Source organism: Trachymyrmex septentrionalis, unplaced genomic scaffold (assembly GCF_001594115.1).
Source record: "Trachymyrmex septentrionalis isolate Tsep2-gDNA-1 unplaced genomic scaffold, Tsep1.0 scaffold172, whole genome shotgun sequence".
In the NCBI taxonomy this organism is placed as follows: domain Eukaryota; kingdom Metazoa; phylum Arthropoda; class Insecta; order Hymenoptera; family Formicidae; genus Trachymyrmex; species Trachymyrmex septentrionalis.
In genome coordinates, this window is record NW_017304887.1 from 98,598 (window position 1) to 120,103 (window position 21,506).

At 32.4% G+C, this 21,506-nt stretch overlaps 2 protein-coding genes across 6 annotated transcripts in view; one reads left to right on the forward strand and one right to left on the reverse strand.

Annotated features, from left to right (window-relative positions):
* LOC108746485 (ecdysone-induced protein 74EF) overlaps positions 1-21,506 on the forward strand; it is a 295,998-nt gene that overhangs the window by 60,757 nt on the left and 213,735 nt on the right. Inside the window, exon 1 of one of the 5 annotated variants that reach the window (XM_018483289.1) lies at positions 2,877-2,894. The exons of the other annotated variants lie outside the window; for them this stretch is intronic. The gene's annotated coding sequence lies outside the window, so the exon portion shown is untranslated. Of the gene's footprint in view, positions 1-2,876; positions 2,895-21,506 lie in introns of those variants that run through there. 5 annotated transcript variants of the gene reach the window in all.
* Positions 1-21,506, reverse strand: part of LOC108746487 (U7 snRNA-associated Sm-like protein LSm11) — a 40,684-nt gene that overhangs the window by 1,440 nt on the left and 17,738 nt on the right. Inside the window, exons 3-4 of the mRNA XM_018483296.1 lie at positions 15,263-15,375; positions 10,601-10,739 (exon numbers count right to left, since the gene is read on the reverse strand). Of these exons, the coding sequence (XP_018338798.1) occupies positions 10,601-10,739; positions 15,263-15,375 (252 nt within the window). The remainder of the gene's footprint in view (positions 1-10,600; positions 10,740-15,262; positions 15,376-21,506) is intronic.

The following is a 21,506-nucleotide window of genomic DNA, read 5'->3' on the forward strand; positions in this document are numbered from 1 at the left end:
TACACGACGCTGGAAACGATAACGAGAGGGAGAGAGTCATTAGTCCTAACACGAGTTTCTTTTCGTTACCGCAACACCGTGCTTAGGGAGCTACATTAACTTCTTAAGAGATTTATTTATTTCCTTATATACTTACAATTCAAACAAACCGCATAGAATTTTCTTCTAAACCTAAATTAACAAAATATATGATACCTTGTATTTTATAACAAAATAATTTTGACTCCCAGCCGAGGTAATATTTTTCGCAATAAATTTATTTACAGTTTTTCAATATATTAACATCTTTCTAATAGGATGCCAGATTAGCATCAAATTATTGAATTGTTTATCAATTTAATTAGTGATATTACTAGTAGTACAATTACGTTTCTAAGTCCGAAAAATCATTTCAGCGCGCTTCAAATGACTACATATTTAGTATATAAATTTACATAGAAATTATTAAAAAAAAAAAGATTTAGCTTCGATCGTAATAGGCATTAAATTTTTACTTGTTGTGTATTCACATATATGATCTTAATAAATAATTCATTATTGTTTATTTACGAAAATGTTTTTGAAATAATTCATTATTGTTTATTTACGAAAATTGGTTTATTAAAGAAGTAGTTCTTTAGTAAATTGAGTAATTATAGAAATATCTAATTTTTTTATATAATGAAGTTAAAGTACCGAAATTGACGTGTGCAAAATTCTACGGTAGGTTAACGATGAAAAAAGACAGAAAGAAAATGTTGAAAATGTAACTTCTCACGTATAATTTAGTGACAGATAAGGCTCACAGAGCTTCTTCGACTAACTGCACAAAAATTTTACCATAGACTTTTTCCAAAAAATTACGATTTTAATGATCACAAAAAAGTAATAGGTCAACGACCATTCTGGAAAGATATTCACGTGCATAAACTTGTATATAAATTTAATTTCAAAAAGTAAACATAATCTCATCTTGTTTCGTTTGATGAAAGTGCAGCTCTTGATTTACTATCGTATGTTCCATGCTATTTCATTAAGATATACATGTAGTTTCAATATTTTATTCAAATTATGCAGATATTTGTAATTTTGAGTGGGCCCTGGTGAGGCATCTCAAATTTTCGATACTGTGCTAAAGAACCACCTTAAAGCGTAACATGATTGAAATAATTTGTTTATAATTGTTGTATTTTTAATGAGATTCAGCAATGCGAAAAATTTAAATTGATAACCTCTACAGTATATGAATTAATATCTGCACTGTTAAATTTATATGCTATTTATTATAGGAAAAAAAATTTAGTACTTTCAATAAAACTATTAATTAAAGAATTTTTTAGTAGCAACCGAAGATTTTGTTTGTATAACAATAAATTTAGTTTCTTTTGTAAAGTAATTTAGCTACAGTTAACACTCCCAACTACAGTACTCAAGAGTTCTGATTAGAATTCCTAATTCCTTTTGACGAGACGAAAAGTTCCCTGTAGTTTATAACAAGAGTTCCGTTTAATAATCATTTTTAAATAATTTTTTTAAAAAAATGATGTGCTAACTTCTTTCCAAAATTCAAGATCGAATAGTTCTGAGTGGTTTTATAGCTTTATTTTGTGAATATCTAAAGTTCCTGATGATTAAAAAAAATTTCGAAAAATAAAAAATAAATAAAATTTTTGAAAAATTAATTTTCAGATATAATAATTCTGATTGGAGTTCCTGCTTCCTTTTAACGAGACGAAGAGTTCTCTATAGTTTATAACGCGAGTTTCGCTTAATAACGATTTTTAAATAACTTTTAAAAAATAGATAATAATTTTTTGAAAAATAATTTTTATAAAATGCTAACTTCTTATCAAAATTCGAGCTCGAATAGTTCTGAGCAATTTAATAACTCTATTTTGTGAATATCTAGAGTTCCTGATACATACAAAATAATTTTGACACATAATAAAATTAATAAAAAATATTAAAAATGTTTGAAAAAAAATTTTTTATACAATAGTTCTGTGACATGTTGATTGTTATTTTATTTATTTCGAATTAAAATCATCACAAATCCAAAAATAAAAGAGATATGTACTTAAAACGAAATTTGAAAAATCGGTTGCAAAACATATCTCCATATGTAGTCACCCAATCCTTTATGACCTAAAACTTTTAGACAGAACTCGTCGAGAAATTCAGAACTCTAATCAGACTTCTTAAAAAAATTTTCAACATTTGGACTTAGAAAATTTCCAATCACCTATCAAATGTCGCGTATTCTTGCAAACCGTTGATCCAATAACTTTGTGACTTAATACTTTTCGATAGAACTCGTCGAGAACTTTTTCAATGTTGGACTTGAAAAATTTTCAATGTGTCCGAAAATTTTTTTGCAAGTTTCAGTAGTTCTGATTAGAGTTCTGGACAATTCTTGACGAAAAGTATTAGGGCTCAAAGCGATTGGACCAACGTTTTGCGAGATACGCGAATTTATTGGATCCTCGAAAATTTTCAAAAATATTTTTTTTCTTTTTTTATGGGTCGGATTTGTTTCTTAAGTCCATTCTACATTAGACGCAAGCCGATCGCAAGTTTATTGCGACAGCCAATCTGAAGCTTGCATTTTGAAATCAACACTTCATATTGGCTGTCGCAACAAACTTGCGATCGGCTTGTGTCTAATGTAGAATGGACTTTATGCATCAGGAACTCTAGATATTTATAAAATAAAGCTATTAAGTCTCTCAGAACTATTGGATCTTGAATTTTGATAAGAAGTTAATACCTCATTCTTGAAAAATTATCAAAAAATGGTTATTAAGTGGAATTGTTATTATGAACTATTGTATAAGGAACTCTTCGTCTCGTCAAAAGGAAGTGGGAACTCTAATCGGAACACCAATAGGGAAGACCGGGGCTAGTTGTTACACGGGGTAAGTTGTTATAATTTTTTTAGTTGCCGCATTTGGCAGCACATTTTCATAAATTTTCATATGTGATTATTACGATACTCTAGTTTAGCCGTCATATTTGAACTCTAGAAGACGCTACGTATGTTTTTTCTATTTAATTGTTTAATTCTATTTTATTTGTTTTCACTATTAAAAGTAAATATTATATTGTATAAGTCGCTTATGTTATTGTATATATAAGTTAGAGATATGCAATTATCTTTTTGTACATTTTTTTAATATACATTAGATTATAATAACACATTTTGTTTGAATTGATATATGTACTGGTTTTTGATCTGTATTTTTTCGAATCGAAAATGGAAGGTTGGGATAAATTATTACTGTCTGCTCCTACTCAAATATGTCATTAATTTAACTAAAACAATGAAATTAAATAACACTCAAGAAAATGTAGACTTAAATGTAGTTTATTATTTACTACGTGAATATGTGTGTGTGAACGTTGTTTATTTTATTATAAAAATAACTACAGAAATATATTGATTTAAAACTCATCAAATAGGAAATAGGGATTCTGGCCATAACGGTCCAATCTTTTTAATGCTTAATTAATTTAAAATAAGTTAATATATACATACATATATATATATATATATATTGTAGTCATTTAAACTACGCGCCGAAATTTTTTCGAACTCGAAACGCAGCTAAACTACCGAAATAATGTTATAATTAAATTTTTTGATGTTCAATAGGCATCTATTAGAGAGATCTTAATATGATAAAAATCTGTAAATAAATTTATTTATTGCGAAAAATTTTACCTCAGTTGGGAATCGAATCCCTAGATGTATTGATTTACATTTTGACACATGTGGAAGTTAAAAATGATTACAAAATATTATTCAACTCAAGGGATTAAGTTGTCATTGTTTCTAATAGTGTAATATAGTCTCATTTATAATAAGTTACATGCGTGTTTTTATTTAAAAAAACATTACGTTCTCCAAAATAATATATACATATATTACACACGCACGCACGCACGCACGCACGCACGCACGCCATGTAATATTCCCGTGGATAAATTAATTCTATTTATCAATCTTGTTTCAATATATTGCAAAAACAATTACCGATTATTTTATTGATTAGTTATACTTATTGTAAATTGTTTATGTACGATTATATAAGCAAAATCAATAATCACGCATTCAAATCAAATCTACAGAATTTTTGTCGAATTGCAATTCCAAATGTATTTTCTTTTTGTAACGACCAACTGATCAAGTCGTTGAGAAGAACAGATTTTTCGAGTTCGTGAATGTCGAGATGTAAAATGGAATTGACGCGTCAACGAAATGTATCTATGTATAATACACGTGCAGGTAGACGCTAGTTTGTCTAATAGAAATCACGAGATTAGTCTTGATAGGAACAGATAGGAAATTAAAGTTATATGATAAAATATAAGTTCGTCGAAAGAACTCGTGATAAAATGTATGCGATAAAATGTAATCCAGATTCAGAATTATCGGCTATAAAAAGATCTTCTATCTAAACTTTCCGGGAAATAAATCGCGCTTCTGAGGAAAATTGGGGAAAAAAATCAATATGTAGCGGATGTTACTTTAATTGGGATTTCTTCGAATTCTAAATATATAATCCTTTCTTTCTTATGGCAAGAATATGATTTTCTTAATAAGTAATTCCAAGTACGTATTAATAGATAATAAAATTAATTTTTCTCTCAAGTAGATTTTTTGTTGGTTTTGCCGAGAGATGTTTAAAATTAAAAACTTCCTTCCTATTTCATTAAAGAAAAAATCAATTGTGAATTGATCGAAAAATTTGTAATTATTATAATAAAACATTCCTTCCTATGATACATCAATTATTATGCGGAAAGAACGGTTTTGTTGAAGTATCTAAAAATTTAGTTACACTGAGAAAAATGTTTTGATTAAACAAAAAAGAGGCCTAACAGGAATGATATTTTATTTATCAGAATACAACAAATTCTGTTTAGCTCATAAAAATACTATTCTTGTTAGACTTTTTTGTTGATTTAATAAAAATATTTTTTTCATTGTATAAATCTGAAAATAATTTTGTTGAACTATAAAAATAATTATGTAGAACGCTCCAGCTGGTTGCTGGAGAATGTCAAAGCTTTTTGCTGGATTAAGCTTGAATTTCCTACATAACAATTAAATCATTTTCAGATCTGCATCTCTCTCTCTATACTTAAATTTTTTAATTTCGATTCCTATTATACTGGAGATGTGGTCTCATTACAAATACAGGGTGGTCCAAAAGTCCGTTAACATTTGAATCGGCAGCTGCGTCGAGCAGCGAGGGAGAGGTGGGGCGGGCGAGGTACGGAATGTTAGAGCGGTCGATGGGAATTTAGTGCCATGGCGTCATTCAACGAGAAACAACATGCGTTCTGCGTACGCGAGTACTATCGAAACAACGATTTTTGACCGAAATTTTCGGTCAAAAAGTTATATCCAAAAGAGGTGACATTAACTGGCCACCTCGTAGCCCGGACTTATCCCCAATGGATTTTTTCCTTTGGGGATACCTTAAAGTCTTTAACAGCAATCCAGCGACTCTTGAGGAATTAAAGGCTCGTATTCGAGAGGAAATGCAAAACATTTCCCGAAACACTTGTCAGTCGGTCATTTCTGCTCCAGGTTGCAGCAGTGTCAAAATAATGAAGGATCGCATATGGACGGTTATTTTTAAGAAATAAAATCCCAAATTGTGTACTTTCAGAATAAATAAACATTTTTTCTTACATATAACTAGTTTCTTTTTTATCATCGTATGACATGTTAACGGACTTTTGGACCACCCTGTACCTTGAAGCATTTGATTAACCAGTCAGAAAAGAATTTTATTAATTGACCAATCAATGCTTTAAAGTATTTGTAGTCATCACGTTCATCGTACCCTATGTCATTTAAAAATAACTTGTATATACGAAGTATATGAACGAACCGTAAGATTTTCCAAGTTGAAACACGTGTTTGGCCACTTAGCTCGCATGCTTGACACGATCGGTGCGGATGAATGAAAACGTGAGAAGCAAAGGTTGGAGGGCACGTGGCGAAGGAGAAAAGGAAGGACGAGGGTAACGCGTGAGAGGAAAATCGTTGCCACGACCGGGCGGGGGAGGAGGAGGAGGGGAGGAAGGAGAAATACAGAGCATTGGGGGGGGGAAGCGTCTCGCGCGGAATGACAGGCGGGGGAGGAGAAGATCGCGACGAGGAAGAGTAGTGGCGGGAAAGAAGATCCGCGTAGGAGGAGGAGAAGCGGCGAAAAGAGTAACGAGGCAGAGAAGAAACGAGCGAGGAAGCGCGTGCGCGCGCGCACGCGAAGGGAGCCTCGCGCGGAGCCTCCTCTCCTCCTCGAACCAGTATCGAACGTGCGCGTCGGCGACCACTATACGTAGTCAAGGTCGGTCCTTGCTCCTGCCGCAAAGCGGCGACCTTAGTGGGATGTATTATCCCCCTTCGCGCGCGCGATACGACGACCCTTCCTCTCCACTCTTCCACGGCTGCCGCCCTTTTGCCACGCGGTGTAAATAAAGACGAGCGGATCGCGCGCGCGTGTACTCCCCTGAGGCAAGTTCGTTAAACCCTATCGATTTCCGTGGCGAATGAACAATGGGAATCCCGCGGATTAAAAGTAGATCGCACTTTTGGATCCCAAGGATCCCCCGATAACGAAGATGCTCTTCTCCTATAACGGCGAGTAAAGGCGCGTTCGCGAAAAAGATTGTTTTGCTGATCAAGTATCTAACCATTTAGATAGATGTAGATTTGCAAAATAATTTTCTTTGGATCATTAAAGTAATTGACTAACATTTAAACTGATTGCTAGAATGTTAAAACTTTTTGCAGCATTACTCATCACACTTGAGATTCCTACATAATTATTTTGATGATCCAACAAAATTATTTTCAGATCCGCGCGCGTATCTAACTACATTTTTAAATACTTTAATAAAATTCCATTCTTTTCATGAAAATGGAATCTTACATTTAAAGTATAATTTTGCTGTTCCGAAGAAAATAGAGCGGAAATTTTATATTTTTGGATGCTTTTAGTTTCCGTCACGTTATTAAATCACAAATTTTCGAAAATTGCTTAAACATATGCTATTCGTTTACCGAATATACCGTATGTATTGTACATTAATATAAATAACAAGGCCAAGCAGATAATACAAACGAACAAAATTATCAGTAAGTTACGATTTTAAACTGGAGTGACTAACGTCGATTACTACAGCCCTGACTCGATGACAAATTGTCTCCGTCATTCTATATCGACAGTGTCAGATGGACAGTGTCAAGCGAATGGCAAGGCAAAATAAAAGACAAATTTATGAATTTTTATGTAGCACGTCACGCAGACTATATATACATACCGAGTTCCGATATTATAATATACCATCGCATATACATACACAGGCTTGTAATCCATAACTCAAGAACAGAAATCATTTCATACTAGATATTACACGTTACGTGCCAAAACCTTCCTATTGTTATATTAATATCAACGACTTATTTACGAGAGATTGATCACTAACGATTATAATATACAAAAATTACCATTGATACGAATTGATACCTTTAAATTACCTCGGATTATTTAAGATTATCAAATACTACATCATATTATCCAAGATTATCTTAGAGTATTTAAAATTACATCATATTTTCTGAAATTACCCAACACTTTTTCAAATTTACTTTGCTCATCTAAGATTATCTTGTACGAATACATAAAGTATTATTATACGAATACATAAAGTATTATTTTCTTCACATCACTCTAGAATATCTTTATAGACCTATGATAAGTATCTTTGAGAAAATCGATTTTAGCTTTTCACTGCTTAAGAAAGAAACGCAATTTTACAAATATTTATTGCATACAGGAACACAAAAATATAAAAATTTCACAAACAGAATATATATTATATGTATAAGTAGCAACAAATTCGACTACTCGTAACGTTTGAGATTTTTTAATACATAACAATATCCAATTAAATATAAATATTAATAAGTAAAATTAAAAATATTTAAAAAAATACACCAATAGTAACACAGACTTTTTGTTAAATGATATCACAACTTAATGTTAAATTAAAAATTTTGCAACTAATCAAATTAAGTATAAATAAAAAGGTACATATGTGAAACAAATATCTGAAAACTTTTATGTATATGTACTCGTACTTAAACATTATTAAAGTTCTGATGTAACTAAAACTTTTTTCAATTTTTTTGAACTGTTTTATAATTAGTTTTCTATCAGATTGAGAAATTGAATAGTTAAAAGATTAAGGATGTTAATACCCTGCATATTAATAGGGCCATCAAATACATATCTATTCTCAATTTCTTGAATATCATGTTTTTGCGGCCACTCAAAAACTTATAAATTTTTAAACAGAAATTTTATTTTAAACATTTCATTATATATTATTGTATATTATTGTAAAAAGTTACACAAATGATCGTCAATGACGTTCACTAACTTTAAAAATCAAAGATTATCTTAGATTACCTCAGATTATCTGAGACTCTACTTTAAGAATATCTAGAATTACCTACAGATTATTTCATGTTACCCTTACATTACTTAGGATTTTCTATTAGATTATCCAAGATTACCTGAGAACGCTAAAGATTATTTAGATTTACTAAAAATTATCTTGGATTACTCAAAATTTCGTTTGGATTGCCGCTGAATTACCTAGCTCTTGTACAAAAATTATCTCAGTGACCAATCCTTCGCTTATTTATTAAATAGACAACAATAAGAGATAAAATACATTTACAATTTTTATCAATTATAGTAATTCCCTATAATTACTAATAATTATCAATTTTAATGCATATTTTATCTTGGAAAAACTTTTCAGTTTCTGTTTTACAAAAAAACTGAAAAATTTAATTTAAAAAATAGAACTTTTCAATCATATCAGATAAATGTTCAAGAAAATGTGAAATATTTATATGATGAAAATATCCATAATAATACTTGAGAATATTTATTTTTGAAAGAAATTTGTAAGATTTTTATATATATGTATTATATTTTTAAATTTATACGGAAGATGTAAAAAAAAGATTAAGATATTGAATAATCTGCGAATAGCGCGATTTTAAAAATTCTAAATCGAAAGGGGTTATTTTTGGTAATATAACCGAATATTTTCGTAATAAAAAGAATTTCAGAAGAATTGCATATCATAGTGAATATTTTTCTTTATCATTTATGTTCCGAAATGTCGAAGGTTATAAAGCTCGTTTTTTATTGTCCAACTCGATTCTCTCTCTCTCTCTCTCTCTCTCTCTCTCTCTCTCTCTCTCATTCTCGTATCATCATCGCGCATCTCTGTGAGACGCAAAAACTCACAAGGAGGCGAGAATAATCGATCGATCACCTCCTTTCGATCGCACCTATCTCGACTCTGGTACTCGTGATTTTTTTGCGCGTTGCACAATACCATCTATAACATATTTATATACTGAAAACTGTTATTACAGCGTCAAGAATCTATAATTGCCGATAAACGAGGTCACTTGAATTTTAATTGCGTAGTTTTATACAAATTCTACAAATTCTTTTCATACGATGTAAATTTTGAAAATTTCAGTATTTATTATTATATTATCGTGAAAATTATATTAATGTGTTCTGCATCGCGCGCGCGCGCGAACAGATTAAAAAATACGAAAAGATTGTTCTCTGTCCTTCTTGTCTAAAAATCTAATTGAAAATTATAATTTATCCTTGATTCTCTTATACGTGCGCGGTTAAATGATTTATATAATAACCTGGGACAGGTTGTGACTTTATACAGTTTTAGTTCTCAGTCAAGTTTTTACTCTTAACTCTTTTTCAATCAACAATCATTATAAGATATTCCATGCGATTAGCATAAGACACAAGATTATTGCAATTTATCTTGTAACAATTGCGTTACAATTAAATATGATATCGAACAGCAGAAACTGGAATTAACATTGCGCTTGTAACTTAAAAATATCAATGTTGATGTTAAAATATTGTTAAAAAATTAAAAATTTAAAATCGAATGAGAAAATATCTATTTGCATATTTACTTAATTCGCAAAGTCTTGATAAAGAAAAATCGATTTTCAATTGTTGTCAGCTGAAGCGTCTGGAGTTATAGATCGTCTGTATGATACTGATCTCTCTCATAAATAAATAGCATTCAATCAATTCAATTCGTTAATGACCAATTTTCACTGTTTAGACAACAATATTGTTATAAAGGAAATGATTTTAGCTACTTTCTAAGATTTTAGCTAAACTATCTTTAATAATTTTTTATTAATATAAAATCTCTTTAACACTCTGGAATACAACACACTGCCCGCGCGGATGATATCCTGCTACCAATTTTCTATTTTTGTTTTTGGTTAATAAAGAGTTATTCGAATATTATTTATACTATTAAAATTATTTCTTTTATATTGACATATTTCTATTCTATTGTATATTTAATATGAAAAAAGAAAAAAACTGAAATGATCCAAAAGCGGACTCAAATTGGCACCATTTTCGGCGGTTGTCGTATATTAAAGAAAGTAAAAACAATCGTAGTTTAATAAAGGCATATTACGATAATGGCCTTTGATAGATTATATGTAATAAGATAATCGTACCGACAGCGGGTGCTTTCCTCTTGACTTTGCGGGACCAGACCTCGAAGCAGTCCTCGAGCGCGAGGTTCCAGAACTTGTCGAAGGCGGCCACGTATGCTTCCACATGTCCCCTTATGCCGTACGCGTTCCTGGTGTAGACCTTCGGCACAAAGCACGGTCGATTATTCCTTTTAAATCGCGACGAGTCCTCGTGTTCCAGGTAAAGACGCGAGTCCTCGTGTTCGTCGAGAAAAGAAAATACAATCGGCATTCCTTCTTCACTTTCGATTATCATCACCAACGAGTCGTTTGAGTCGCGTCACCGAAATATGAAATAACAAAGTTCAAGCGTACATTGTTAACCCTACATTACTCGTGTGGACTTTTTTAACGTAATTATTTGAGTCTTTTTGACACTCCAATATGATATGTCAATTTTCATTGTTATATTTGTGATGATTTACAATTAAATAAAGATTGATAATATTCGATTGATATATATCGATTTAGACAAAGTAAGTGCAAACATTTTTTTAAATTGTGTTAAACAATTTGCGCTAAATATACGTGCAATGGATACGTTCCGTTTTCACGCTCACGCGCTGTAAGCATCAGTTCATTTTTGTTGTCTATTAAATATTAAATAAGTACAAATGATGTTTACAGGTGCTGTAAGCGCAAAACGGAACGTACCGTACGTGTGAATACAATGTGTATAAGTGATATTTATTTTATTTAGCAAATTTATACCTAAGGTAGCAATGCATGTCCCGAACACTCCACGCGAGTAATGAAGGATCAAATCTGTATCAGTTAAATTAGGATAATGTGTGTCACGTGAAATGAGTTTATAAAAGAAGCTATAAACCGATTTTTTATCATTGAAGTTTCTCGCAAAAAAATATCTAATTCGTATTTGACTATTGTGTAAACTGCCATGCGATGCAATTCAGTCAATTTTTTTCTTCATATCGCATATGCTCCGCATTCATTACACTTTTGTACGGCTAACGAATTACGTAGTCTAGAAACAACTAAAAGTGACACTAATTACGATCATAATTATGAATACAATTAGTGTCAATTTTAATTGTTTCTGTCATCATACAGTATATATAATTTGTAGACTAGCGCATTTGTAGACTAGTAGCGTTATTTATTTCGAATCCTAATCTTTTTTTTTCCTATTTTATTTCACAATTTTTAATTTTGTCTACAAATTCAAGTTTCGATCTTTTTTTTAGCTCCTAAATTGGAGCTCATAAAACTGAAATTTCGGTATCGCTGCATATCGTATTTGGAGATAGTATGTAGAGAGAGTGATAATATTCAGCATAATATTTTAATAAGATAAAATTCATTAAAGACACACACACACACACACATTGCGCCTGGTTGAGGAAGGTCTGCGAGAAAAAGCGTTGCTTGCCGCATAGATACGGCCACAAGAGACAAGATAGTGGTCTAATACGCGGAAGTGCAGGCAACAAGGCCCCCTTCAATGCCTTTCGTGTTGCAGTGCAAACATACGTGTCACAGTCGGCTTTGCCGCAATGAGAACTAATTGCGAGCCTCGGACTTGTGTGTACGTGTATGTCATTGAGTCGCCAGTGATGTCCGCGAATTAGCCAGAATCGATTCTAGGAGACTCTCTCAAGACTGACCGCCAACGAGGAGTCCGGTCTTCGCCGTTTCAAGGTGACAGAACTCGCGCGCGCGTCTTAGTCTTTCCGCGTGTTTCCGTTTTTACATGAATGATGATCTAATGGAGTCATTTTGCCCATTTGTTCGTTATAATCGTGAATTAATTAAGACACAGCTTATTTTTCTGTTTTCACTTTGATTAAACGACTATATCTAATCATCAATTGCGGATGTGATGGAAATATGGTGTCATTAGAGTTAATCGTTGTTTTGGAATAGCGACGATTTTGCGCGTTTGATGTATTAGGATTTTCTTGACCCTGGATTCAAGGATTTCATTGACCGAGAGATCGCGGCAATGAGATATCGAGGGCGATTCGGTGGTAAGATACGGATTTAATTAGACCGGAAAATTTCGGGTGTTCAAAGTTGCGATCTGATCGACTCGATTAGATTCTACATGAATCTTTGCCAAAATCCTTGCGCAACGCGAGAATTCTCTTGCTTATTGTTTCTGTCATCTTTAAGCGGTCCTTAGACGTTGAATATTATTGTACAATTATTTTGTACAATATAAATCTACACGGAAAGAAGAATTTTTCTGAATTATCTAAAAATTTAGCTAATACAGATCTGAAAATAATTTTGTTGGCCCGTCAAAATAATTACGTTAGGAATCTCGATCACGAGGAGCAATGCTACAAAAAGTTTCGATATTCTAGCAATCAGTTTGAGCGTCCTACATAATTATTTTGATGGTTCAACAAAATTATTTTCAGACCTGTATTTATAACGCGGTTATAACAAGGTTAAGAGTGTAGCTAAATTTTGAGATATTTCAGCAAAACCATCTTTTCTGAGGAGTCGCTTTAGCTTTAGTGATTTTGTCATTTTAATTTATTTTTCAAAACAAGGTAATTCTACATTATGTTATACACGCAACCTGTTAGATGTGTGAATTGACTTTTTCTTCATATCAGCAATATACATGAATAATAAATCTCAGAGACGTTAGCTATCCGATTATTCAATCAACATAATCGAACGTCCCTCGCGATTTTTTTTCTCAATGCACTTATATTCGCGACGAGATGAGTTTGAATGGCTTGATATAAAGAAGAAAAAAACCGCGTGCTTTCCTCGGCAATTTGAACGGTCGAAGGTCGAGTGATTGATTCGCTAAGATAAAATCTTCTTTCCGGATGCGTTCGAAGGTCATAGGAGATTAGGATCTGCCGTCGAGGACGATTTGAAAGATAACGCGAGTCTTAAGAAACGCGACGAGACGATGAAAGTTAATGCATTTAATTTAAGCTTGCGGAAGAGGAGGCTAATCGGAAACTTCATCTTGTTGAAGATATCCACTTCCGTTCGACGGAAGCCCAATTAAATCAATTTGATTTTTATTTTTCATTATTCCATCTCATTGTTCTATTATTAGCCGTCCTTAACGCGCGGCAGCGATCATTAAGAGCGCCGCGCTGCGAGAAATCATCGAATGCGATTAGATAAGTATGATGATGATTTATCAGCGTGCACATCATGCCGCAATTTTACAACTTTCCACGGGCGTTCATTACCGGAATGATTGTACAACGTCTCGAGGACGTTGATTCTGTATATATTATAATTATCAGATGACAGGAATAGATTTCTCAGATTGTCATCTATACTATATTTAAAAATTGTTATTCCTGAAAAATGTTTGGCTTCCAAAATTACAACTTTTATAAGCACCTCCACAAACATGACGTAAACATTCGAATGGAAAATAAATTAATAAACGGTTTTATTGAAAAAATATTTATTTTTATAATAATTTTAGTATTTCATTAGTTCTTCTTTTGCTTTTACCTTCTTTTTCAATTTCAAAATGAAATAAATTGAGGATGCTTTATTACATATATCAATCCTTTGCGAATGGACGTCGAACATTGTTCGACATCATAGTATTGTCTCAGTAAAAGTACTGTCTTCATAAAAGTAACTCTCTTCGTAAAATATTAATCTTATAAGAATCATATTACTGTTTCACATGTACAAAGTATTGTATTTACGACTCTACCAATTAATTTCAAGGGAAACGAAATAGCAATTGAAAAACTTCTTTTTTAACGTCCCATGAAAATTGTGCCTTTCAGAATAAAAGATTTTACATACAATGATGAATAATAGTTTCCGAAGGATGTTGTACTCCAAATTGTATTCTTCCGGTAAAATCGACTGTGTGTACTTAAAGTTTAAGGGATAAATTTTAGGGCAGCATTGTGCAGCAGCGCGACCCTGTTCCGACTATCGTCTTATGCAGTTGAATCGTTTATCGCACGACGACGACATGTCAAGGACGCAAACAGAAGTGGTTAGAGCGCCCTATTGGGTCACCATGGTTACTAGTGTTGACCCGAATGCTTTTCTTTCCTCCACGATCGTGTTTCTCGACGAAGGGTGAGTCTCATCGCCCTTCGAATACCTTCTCGCTAAGGGTTTCGCGTATGTGTCACCCGGTTGCGAAAGTGTGTCAGCTGTGTGTATGCGTACACGTACAGTGTTAGGGGTGTTAGGGGTTGGATGGATGGAAAAGAAATGGTGGAAGGGAAAGAACTGCGGAAAAGAAGGGCGGACGAAGCGCTCTTCTTTAGGATTGCTTCTTTGGCTAGGACGTAAAGGATTAGGGAGGGCGTGTTTTACACTCTGGGAAATTGCGATAGAAGAAAATATCTGTTCTGAAAATTTGTGTTTGAAAACGTACATTTTTTTTACTAGAAGCGTAAAATAAGATTGATGAAATGAGAGTAATTTAAGTCTTTGAATAAAATAATAAATATAATTTTGATGAATTTCTACAACACAACGAGAGAATTATTTTTTAATCTGTGTAAAATCTCTAGAATCTAAAAAAATCTATATTTTTTTTAAATCATCTGTTTGTTATTTAATAAAAATTTGCGCTTTTTATTGTAAAAAAAAATCGCCTGAGAAAGTTATATACAAAATATATAAAATATCAATGATTAGGGGAAAAATTAATCGACGACCTACCCTAACTCGGATTTTATTCTCCATGCATCCATGAAGCATTCCTAACGGGCCGAGGATCTTTTGCATTTTCGAGAGTACATCCTTCCGTTCACGTTTTCTTCTAGACACTGGTTCTGTAAATAGTCAATTTTACTTTTAAATATTAACATCAAAATCATAAAAATGTGAAAAAATCTGTATTACTCAAAATTAATTTAATTACGTATGATTGATTAAAAAAACTTTTACATTTATTTTTAGATTAAACGAAAGTTTGAAACTTAAAACTTCAGAATTTCTTTAGATTTTAAATCGATTATACCAATTTTGTAAACACAAACAAATACATCGAAATGTTCAAAAAGATCTATGGTGCAATTTAATGAAATTTGATTCATGAATGCAACTTGATCGTAGATAAAGCTCATTGAAAATAATTTATGATCAAAACGGGAGTTTTCTTTAAATTGTCGTCGAAATATCGAATTTGAAAATCATTTCATGATGTCGAATTTAATTACTTATTATTTACGTAAAATGATTTTATTATTTGTAAAATAAAAGTAGAAAGGAAGTGTATTGCTTTCGTTACATGCATAATTCTTGTTAACTGCTCGATATTGAATATCACAAATATGTATTAATAATCAAGAAAAACGTTTTCTCAATAACAGATAATAGCTTTATGGAAAGCTACGATAATTTCTACATTACAAAGATACGTTAGATAATATCTAGAGACTATCTAGAGTAAAATATAATGAAAAGTTAAAAATACTATGAAAAATAAAATATATGCTGCCTTTTAATTTTTATATTATGAATAATATAAAAAAGTCATAATAATAATAGTGATAAGAAAAATAATAACTATAACAAGACACTATGTTATACTATAATATTAGTTTACTATACACTTGAATAGTGTCGAAGTAGTCTCGAGACAGGCAGATTGCGTCGATGGATTTTTATGAGTCGCCGTAACACCGCGCTAATAAGAATTTATGCGGCTCTCTTGTATCTCGCAGACTCGCTCGACAAATCATCGTTCATCCTTACGCGCGAAGAACGAAGAGCTGATAACATCGAGCGCGTCGTTCAAGCCTCCTGCAGCTTTTGCTCCTTTTTTCCCGACTATGAGACTTTACGCGACCGAGAGAGCTTCATTAGCCTCCAGCGTCGTTCTCGTATACGCCTTATACACAGTAAACTTTTTTTCTCGTTGAAGTAAATCAATCGGATCTACGATGAAAGCGTAACGTGTAACGCAAAGGAAGAAATCCAAGAAACAACTTCGTTTGACATTTAGTACGTAATTTAACGTCGTAAACCGAAAGCCATAGTTGATTAAGTTAAATTAAGAAGTTGTTTGTTTTAATTTCTTATTAGAAAGTTTTTGCAATACCTTTTATTCCAGATACGGTGAACGTCAGGTCATCTTCTTCTTAACAATAATTAAGAAAAGGATAATGTGACTTCACTGCATCCGGATTCACGATATTGCAAAAAAACTCCCTGTATAAAAATTACATATCGCTCCATTATTTTAAAGGTGTGATATAACTAAAAAAATTAAATTTCCTAGAAAAGAGGAAAAACTATTTTTCAACTTGATTATAATGAAAATTATTAGCTAATCATATAATATCGATAAAAAGAATTCTTAACCTGATCAAATATCATTTTTGTCATTTTCATTTTCCTTAAAAAAAATCACCCTTTTAAATTGACACGATTTTACCAATTTCTTCAAAAATCCTTTTTGAATTGTGGCGTTTTTAACGATTTTTTATAAAGTTAAATGAGTACACTTTTGATGGTCATATTTATCTAATTCATTTATATGATAATTACTTGAAAATCACGTTTTTTGAATCTCATTTTTTAAGTAAGAGAATGACATAAATCCTTTCATACAGGTATTAAATATTAGATATTGACATATACACTAAGAAAAAAACTTTATGTCTTTTATAAAACTGTTTAGTTTAGGCATTTTGTAACAGCAACCAAATATTTCAGTTTCTCCGATAACAGTAACACAAATATTCATTTATACCAATTAAACAGTTTAGTTAGTATAAACAAATATTTTTATTATTTAAAAAATTGAAAAGTGTATTGAGCAAAAGCAACTAAATTTTTTGTCATATAAACGAAATATTTTATTACTATTTAAAAATGCCAGTTTTATTGAAGGCACTAAATTTCTTTTCCTAATGTGTAAGCCTTACTTTTGCTAATATCATATAAATGTCGAGACAGATATTATCGCTTATTTTTCATCATATTTTTCGATCAACATCAAATAAAGCTTTCTTTAAAATAAAATCCACTTCATCAATTCCATTGAGTAAAAAAAAAAAAAAGGAATATTTTATTCCCAAAACACCTCCGTAAACACACTTCTTTGGATACGATATGGTATGGGCGAAAAAAAATGATTTAAAATTTCTTTGGAAATATCTGTTTCCGAATCTCATTCTTTGTATGTAAGTATTTAAGTAAAGGTTTTTTAGCTTTGCGATTTAGTTTGCGGATCAGGAGAGACTTGAGAGACACGGTAGACCCGACCCTGGTGGACGGTCGCGCGCGGAAAGAGGAACGCGGAGCTGTGGAGTTACGTAAAGTCACGGGGCTGTGCGGTGCGGCGAGTTGCACTTATTTTCTCCGTGTGCGCGCGCCCGATGCTCGCATATGAGCGTGCGAGCGATGCAGCGCTACAGCAGCAGTGCCAGCAGCGAGCGCGATGCGTCGAGCGAGAGCTGTGGTGTGTTCGCGCGCGCGCGCGCGCGCTCGCGAGATCGACGGTGCCAATTGGCTTTCTCCGATAACTTTCATCCGTCTAAAGGGGCTCGCTTGCGGCCGCTCGCTCCGCTTCTTTTCCACCTTTCTTTGTTCCTTTCGGTGTGCACTTTCACTATCCGCGATCTACTATTGCCGCTATTGCGCCGAGGCGGTCTGGCGTCGCGTCGTCGATCGAGGACGAGAAGGATCCGCGCGCGGTCGTCCTGATTTTGTACGCTCATCCGTAATTAAATCGCGAGAATTTGTACGTTATATCTTTTTTTTTTTAGATATAACAGTTAGTATAGAAAATTGCCTTTAAAAAAAAAAATCAAACACACACACACACTCTTAAATTCATAATGTCAAATTATACTTAATTTGAATTATTTATAATTTTTATAGATCGTCACTACTCCTCGATCGATATGTTAATTTAATTGAAACAATGGAGTTAAACTTACAGCACACGATGGCCATTTTTTCCTTCTGGATTGTTTGCATTTTAGTAAACTATTAGAATTGTTTCACATAGAATGTAGAATATTTAGTAATTTATGTATTTATTGTAAATGCAAGGGGCGATCCGACGGGAAAAATGCATTGTGTGCTATAAATTTTAAATAACTTAATTTAAAAAAATGAAAATATATTAAATTTGACTTAAAAAAATTTAGTTTATTATTTACTAAAGTGCATACTTTTTAATATGTATGTTACTTTAGAACTAATCGTAGAAATGGATAAATTTACATTTTGACACACATGGAAGTTAAGATAACAAAATGTTATTTCTTTAACTCAAGAGAGATTAGGTTACCATTGCTTCTTTGGTAATAGTGTATAAACGCGAATATTTCAAAATAGTGAGACAAAATCAGATAATCGATTGAGTACCTTGAAATGAGGTAAAAGTGAGCAAATTCACTAGATATTGACCAATTAAATTGTGAATATTCTAGTAAATTTGCTCGCTTTTGTAATTTTCACTTCATTTCGAGATAGACAATTGATTCCCTAAGTACTGCAATGGATACTTTGGTGCCTTCTATATCGTTTTACCCCTTATTTCTTATGTCATTTTGTACTTATCACACTGGGTATTATAAAAAATATATCACATAAAAATGAACTATGACACATTTTTTTAAAAAACAATAAGAAGAGGGCTATGAGTAAAACAGATATTTTTGTAAAATTCAAAATTATATTAACATAATTAATCTTGTTTTAACGTCAGACACCAAAAAATATAATAATAACAAGCAAATGTATGTATCTTCATTAATAAAAAAAGTTGTAGCATAGAGCCAAGTAGAAGAAACCTCGAGTATACTAGGAATGGCACCGAAAAGTAATGTATCACTACACTGCACACACTGAATTCGCGTTCTACGAAACATTTCTCAGAGTATCTTCTAATAGCAGAAGAAAAGCATAGCTTCTAAAAAATTATTTTTAAACACGAAACGTTCCTGAAAAAACATTGCTGAAATGTTTCTTGCTTAGTAGGTTATAACCTAATGAGAAAAAAAACGCTTTATTTCATTTAATTTTAATGGATAAATCAAGCTCGTCATGGGGGAAAAAAAATGAATGGGAGGAGCGAGGAGGAAGGATGTGGAGAGAGAATCGAGAAAAAGCGCACGCCGCGGAATAAGTCCACCTCCGACCTTCCGGCCGTTTTTCCTCTCGCGAGCTTCTTCGCTTCTCTCGTTCTGATCTTCCTTCCTTCGTGCGCGCGCGTGTGTGCAGGAGATAGTGCGCAGCCCAAGTGTGCAGAGCGTTCACGTTTGCGTGAACCGCGTTGCAGGGAACCGTTAGGATCGCAACCGCGCGCGCGGCCGCGAGGGGAGGCACGCGAAACGGTGACTTTATCGTCCCTTCTCTGGGCAGGGTGAGCCATGGAGGTGTCCGTCGTTCCGTACCTCGCCTTGCACGTTCGTTAACCCCTTAAGGCGGCATGATACTCGGGCTAGCGTATATACAGGGTGTTCGATAATCGGCATGTTCGTTAGATTGTCAAGCTGTATCTAGCCGATTGTTGGAGGAAACGACGAAATGGCGTCCTTTGCAAAAGATATATCGTTTATTCGCTGCAATAATGACATAACTGAAAAATTATCATTTTTCAATTGTTTGTGAATAAAAAAAGAACGGTAACGGAGAAAAAAGAAAAATATACATACTTTACAAGGGGTTTAAAAGTCACAATTTTGTTCCTTTACTTATAATCGATTATCACATCAAAATTGCATTTTGAAATTAATAACAAAATTTTAATGCTTTAAAACCAATTCCAATTTAATTTCTGGAAAGCTTTGTTTCTTAAGCTGTGTCGTTGTTGTAATAAGCGAGCGATATATTAGATTGCGTTTGAAACAAGAAGACTGTTCAGGAAAAATTGAAAGCTTCAGAAGTGCAAATGAATAATGGAAGCTTTGGCGTTTACTTTTTATTTTAAATAGACTTTGCTTTATCTCTCTTTTAGAATTATCATATGCTTATTCCAATATTAATTTTTTCTAAATTTACCAAATTATTCGTTTGACTCTTGTTAAAAAACGAGGCTCAATTTATCTAGCAATTCGCTTTCTTGTCGTGGCGTGGAATTGAAATCTTGATGCATAATTTGATGAGCAATTGACTGTTCAATATTATTGCGGTTTCATCATCATAAAACATGAAATGTATGATTCTTGTAAATATTGTTTCGAAATGAAGAAGGACAGTAGTAAAATACGCATTACATATTTTGATCGCATTATTTAAATTGTTTTAATATATTGAAATTCGAAGACCATAATATTCGTCGCGAATTGTCGTGGAGTAAAAAATATTGCGAAGTCATCGCTTAGATTATATATGTGAAGACATTGGCTTTAGCATGCATCATAATATCGATTTTGAAAGAAGACCTTCAAACGTATTATTTTTCAAAGACAATGGATCTGCCGCTTTAAATATTATTATTGTAATTTATGCAAAGTTTGCACAAAAAGCTTCATTGTCGCAATAAGCAAAGCCACGTTTCTCAAGTGTAATCGTTGTGAAATATAAATGATTAATATTTTGACTTTAATAATTTGCAACAAGTATTATTAACAAAATTCTTCCTATTTGTATTTAATATTGTGTTATCAGCATATAAATTGCATAAACATACATTTGATACATTGTTTTAGCAATCCTTTTTGTAGTTTGTAATCACAATATGCAATTCACCTTCAAGTCGAACGAAATATCTTGTGAATGATAATTATAAGTTTATAGAATTATTGAAAATAAAAAAAAAGTTAAAAGAATTAAAAAAAATGACAACTAGTAACATTTGAAATTTCTCCTTGAATTAGGTACTAAGGAGATTAAAAATTTAGTCATTATTCAATATGTAGAGCATCATAATTTTTCAATGTATTTATATGTATAGTACTATCTATAATAGTAATTATTGATATATGTATATAATATATATATA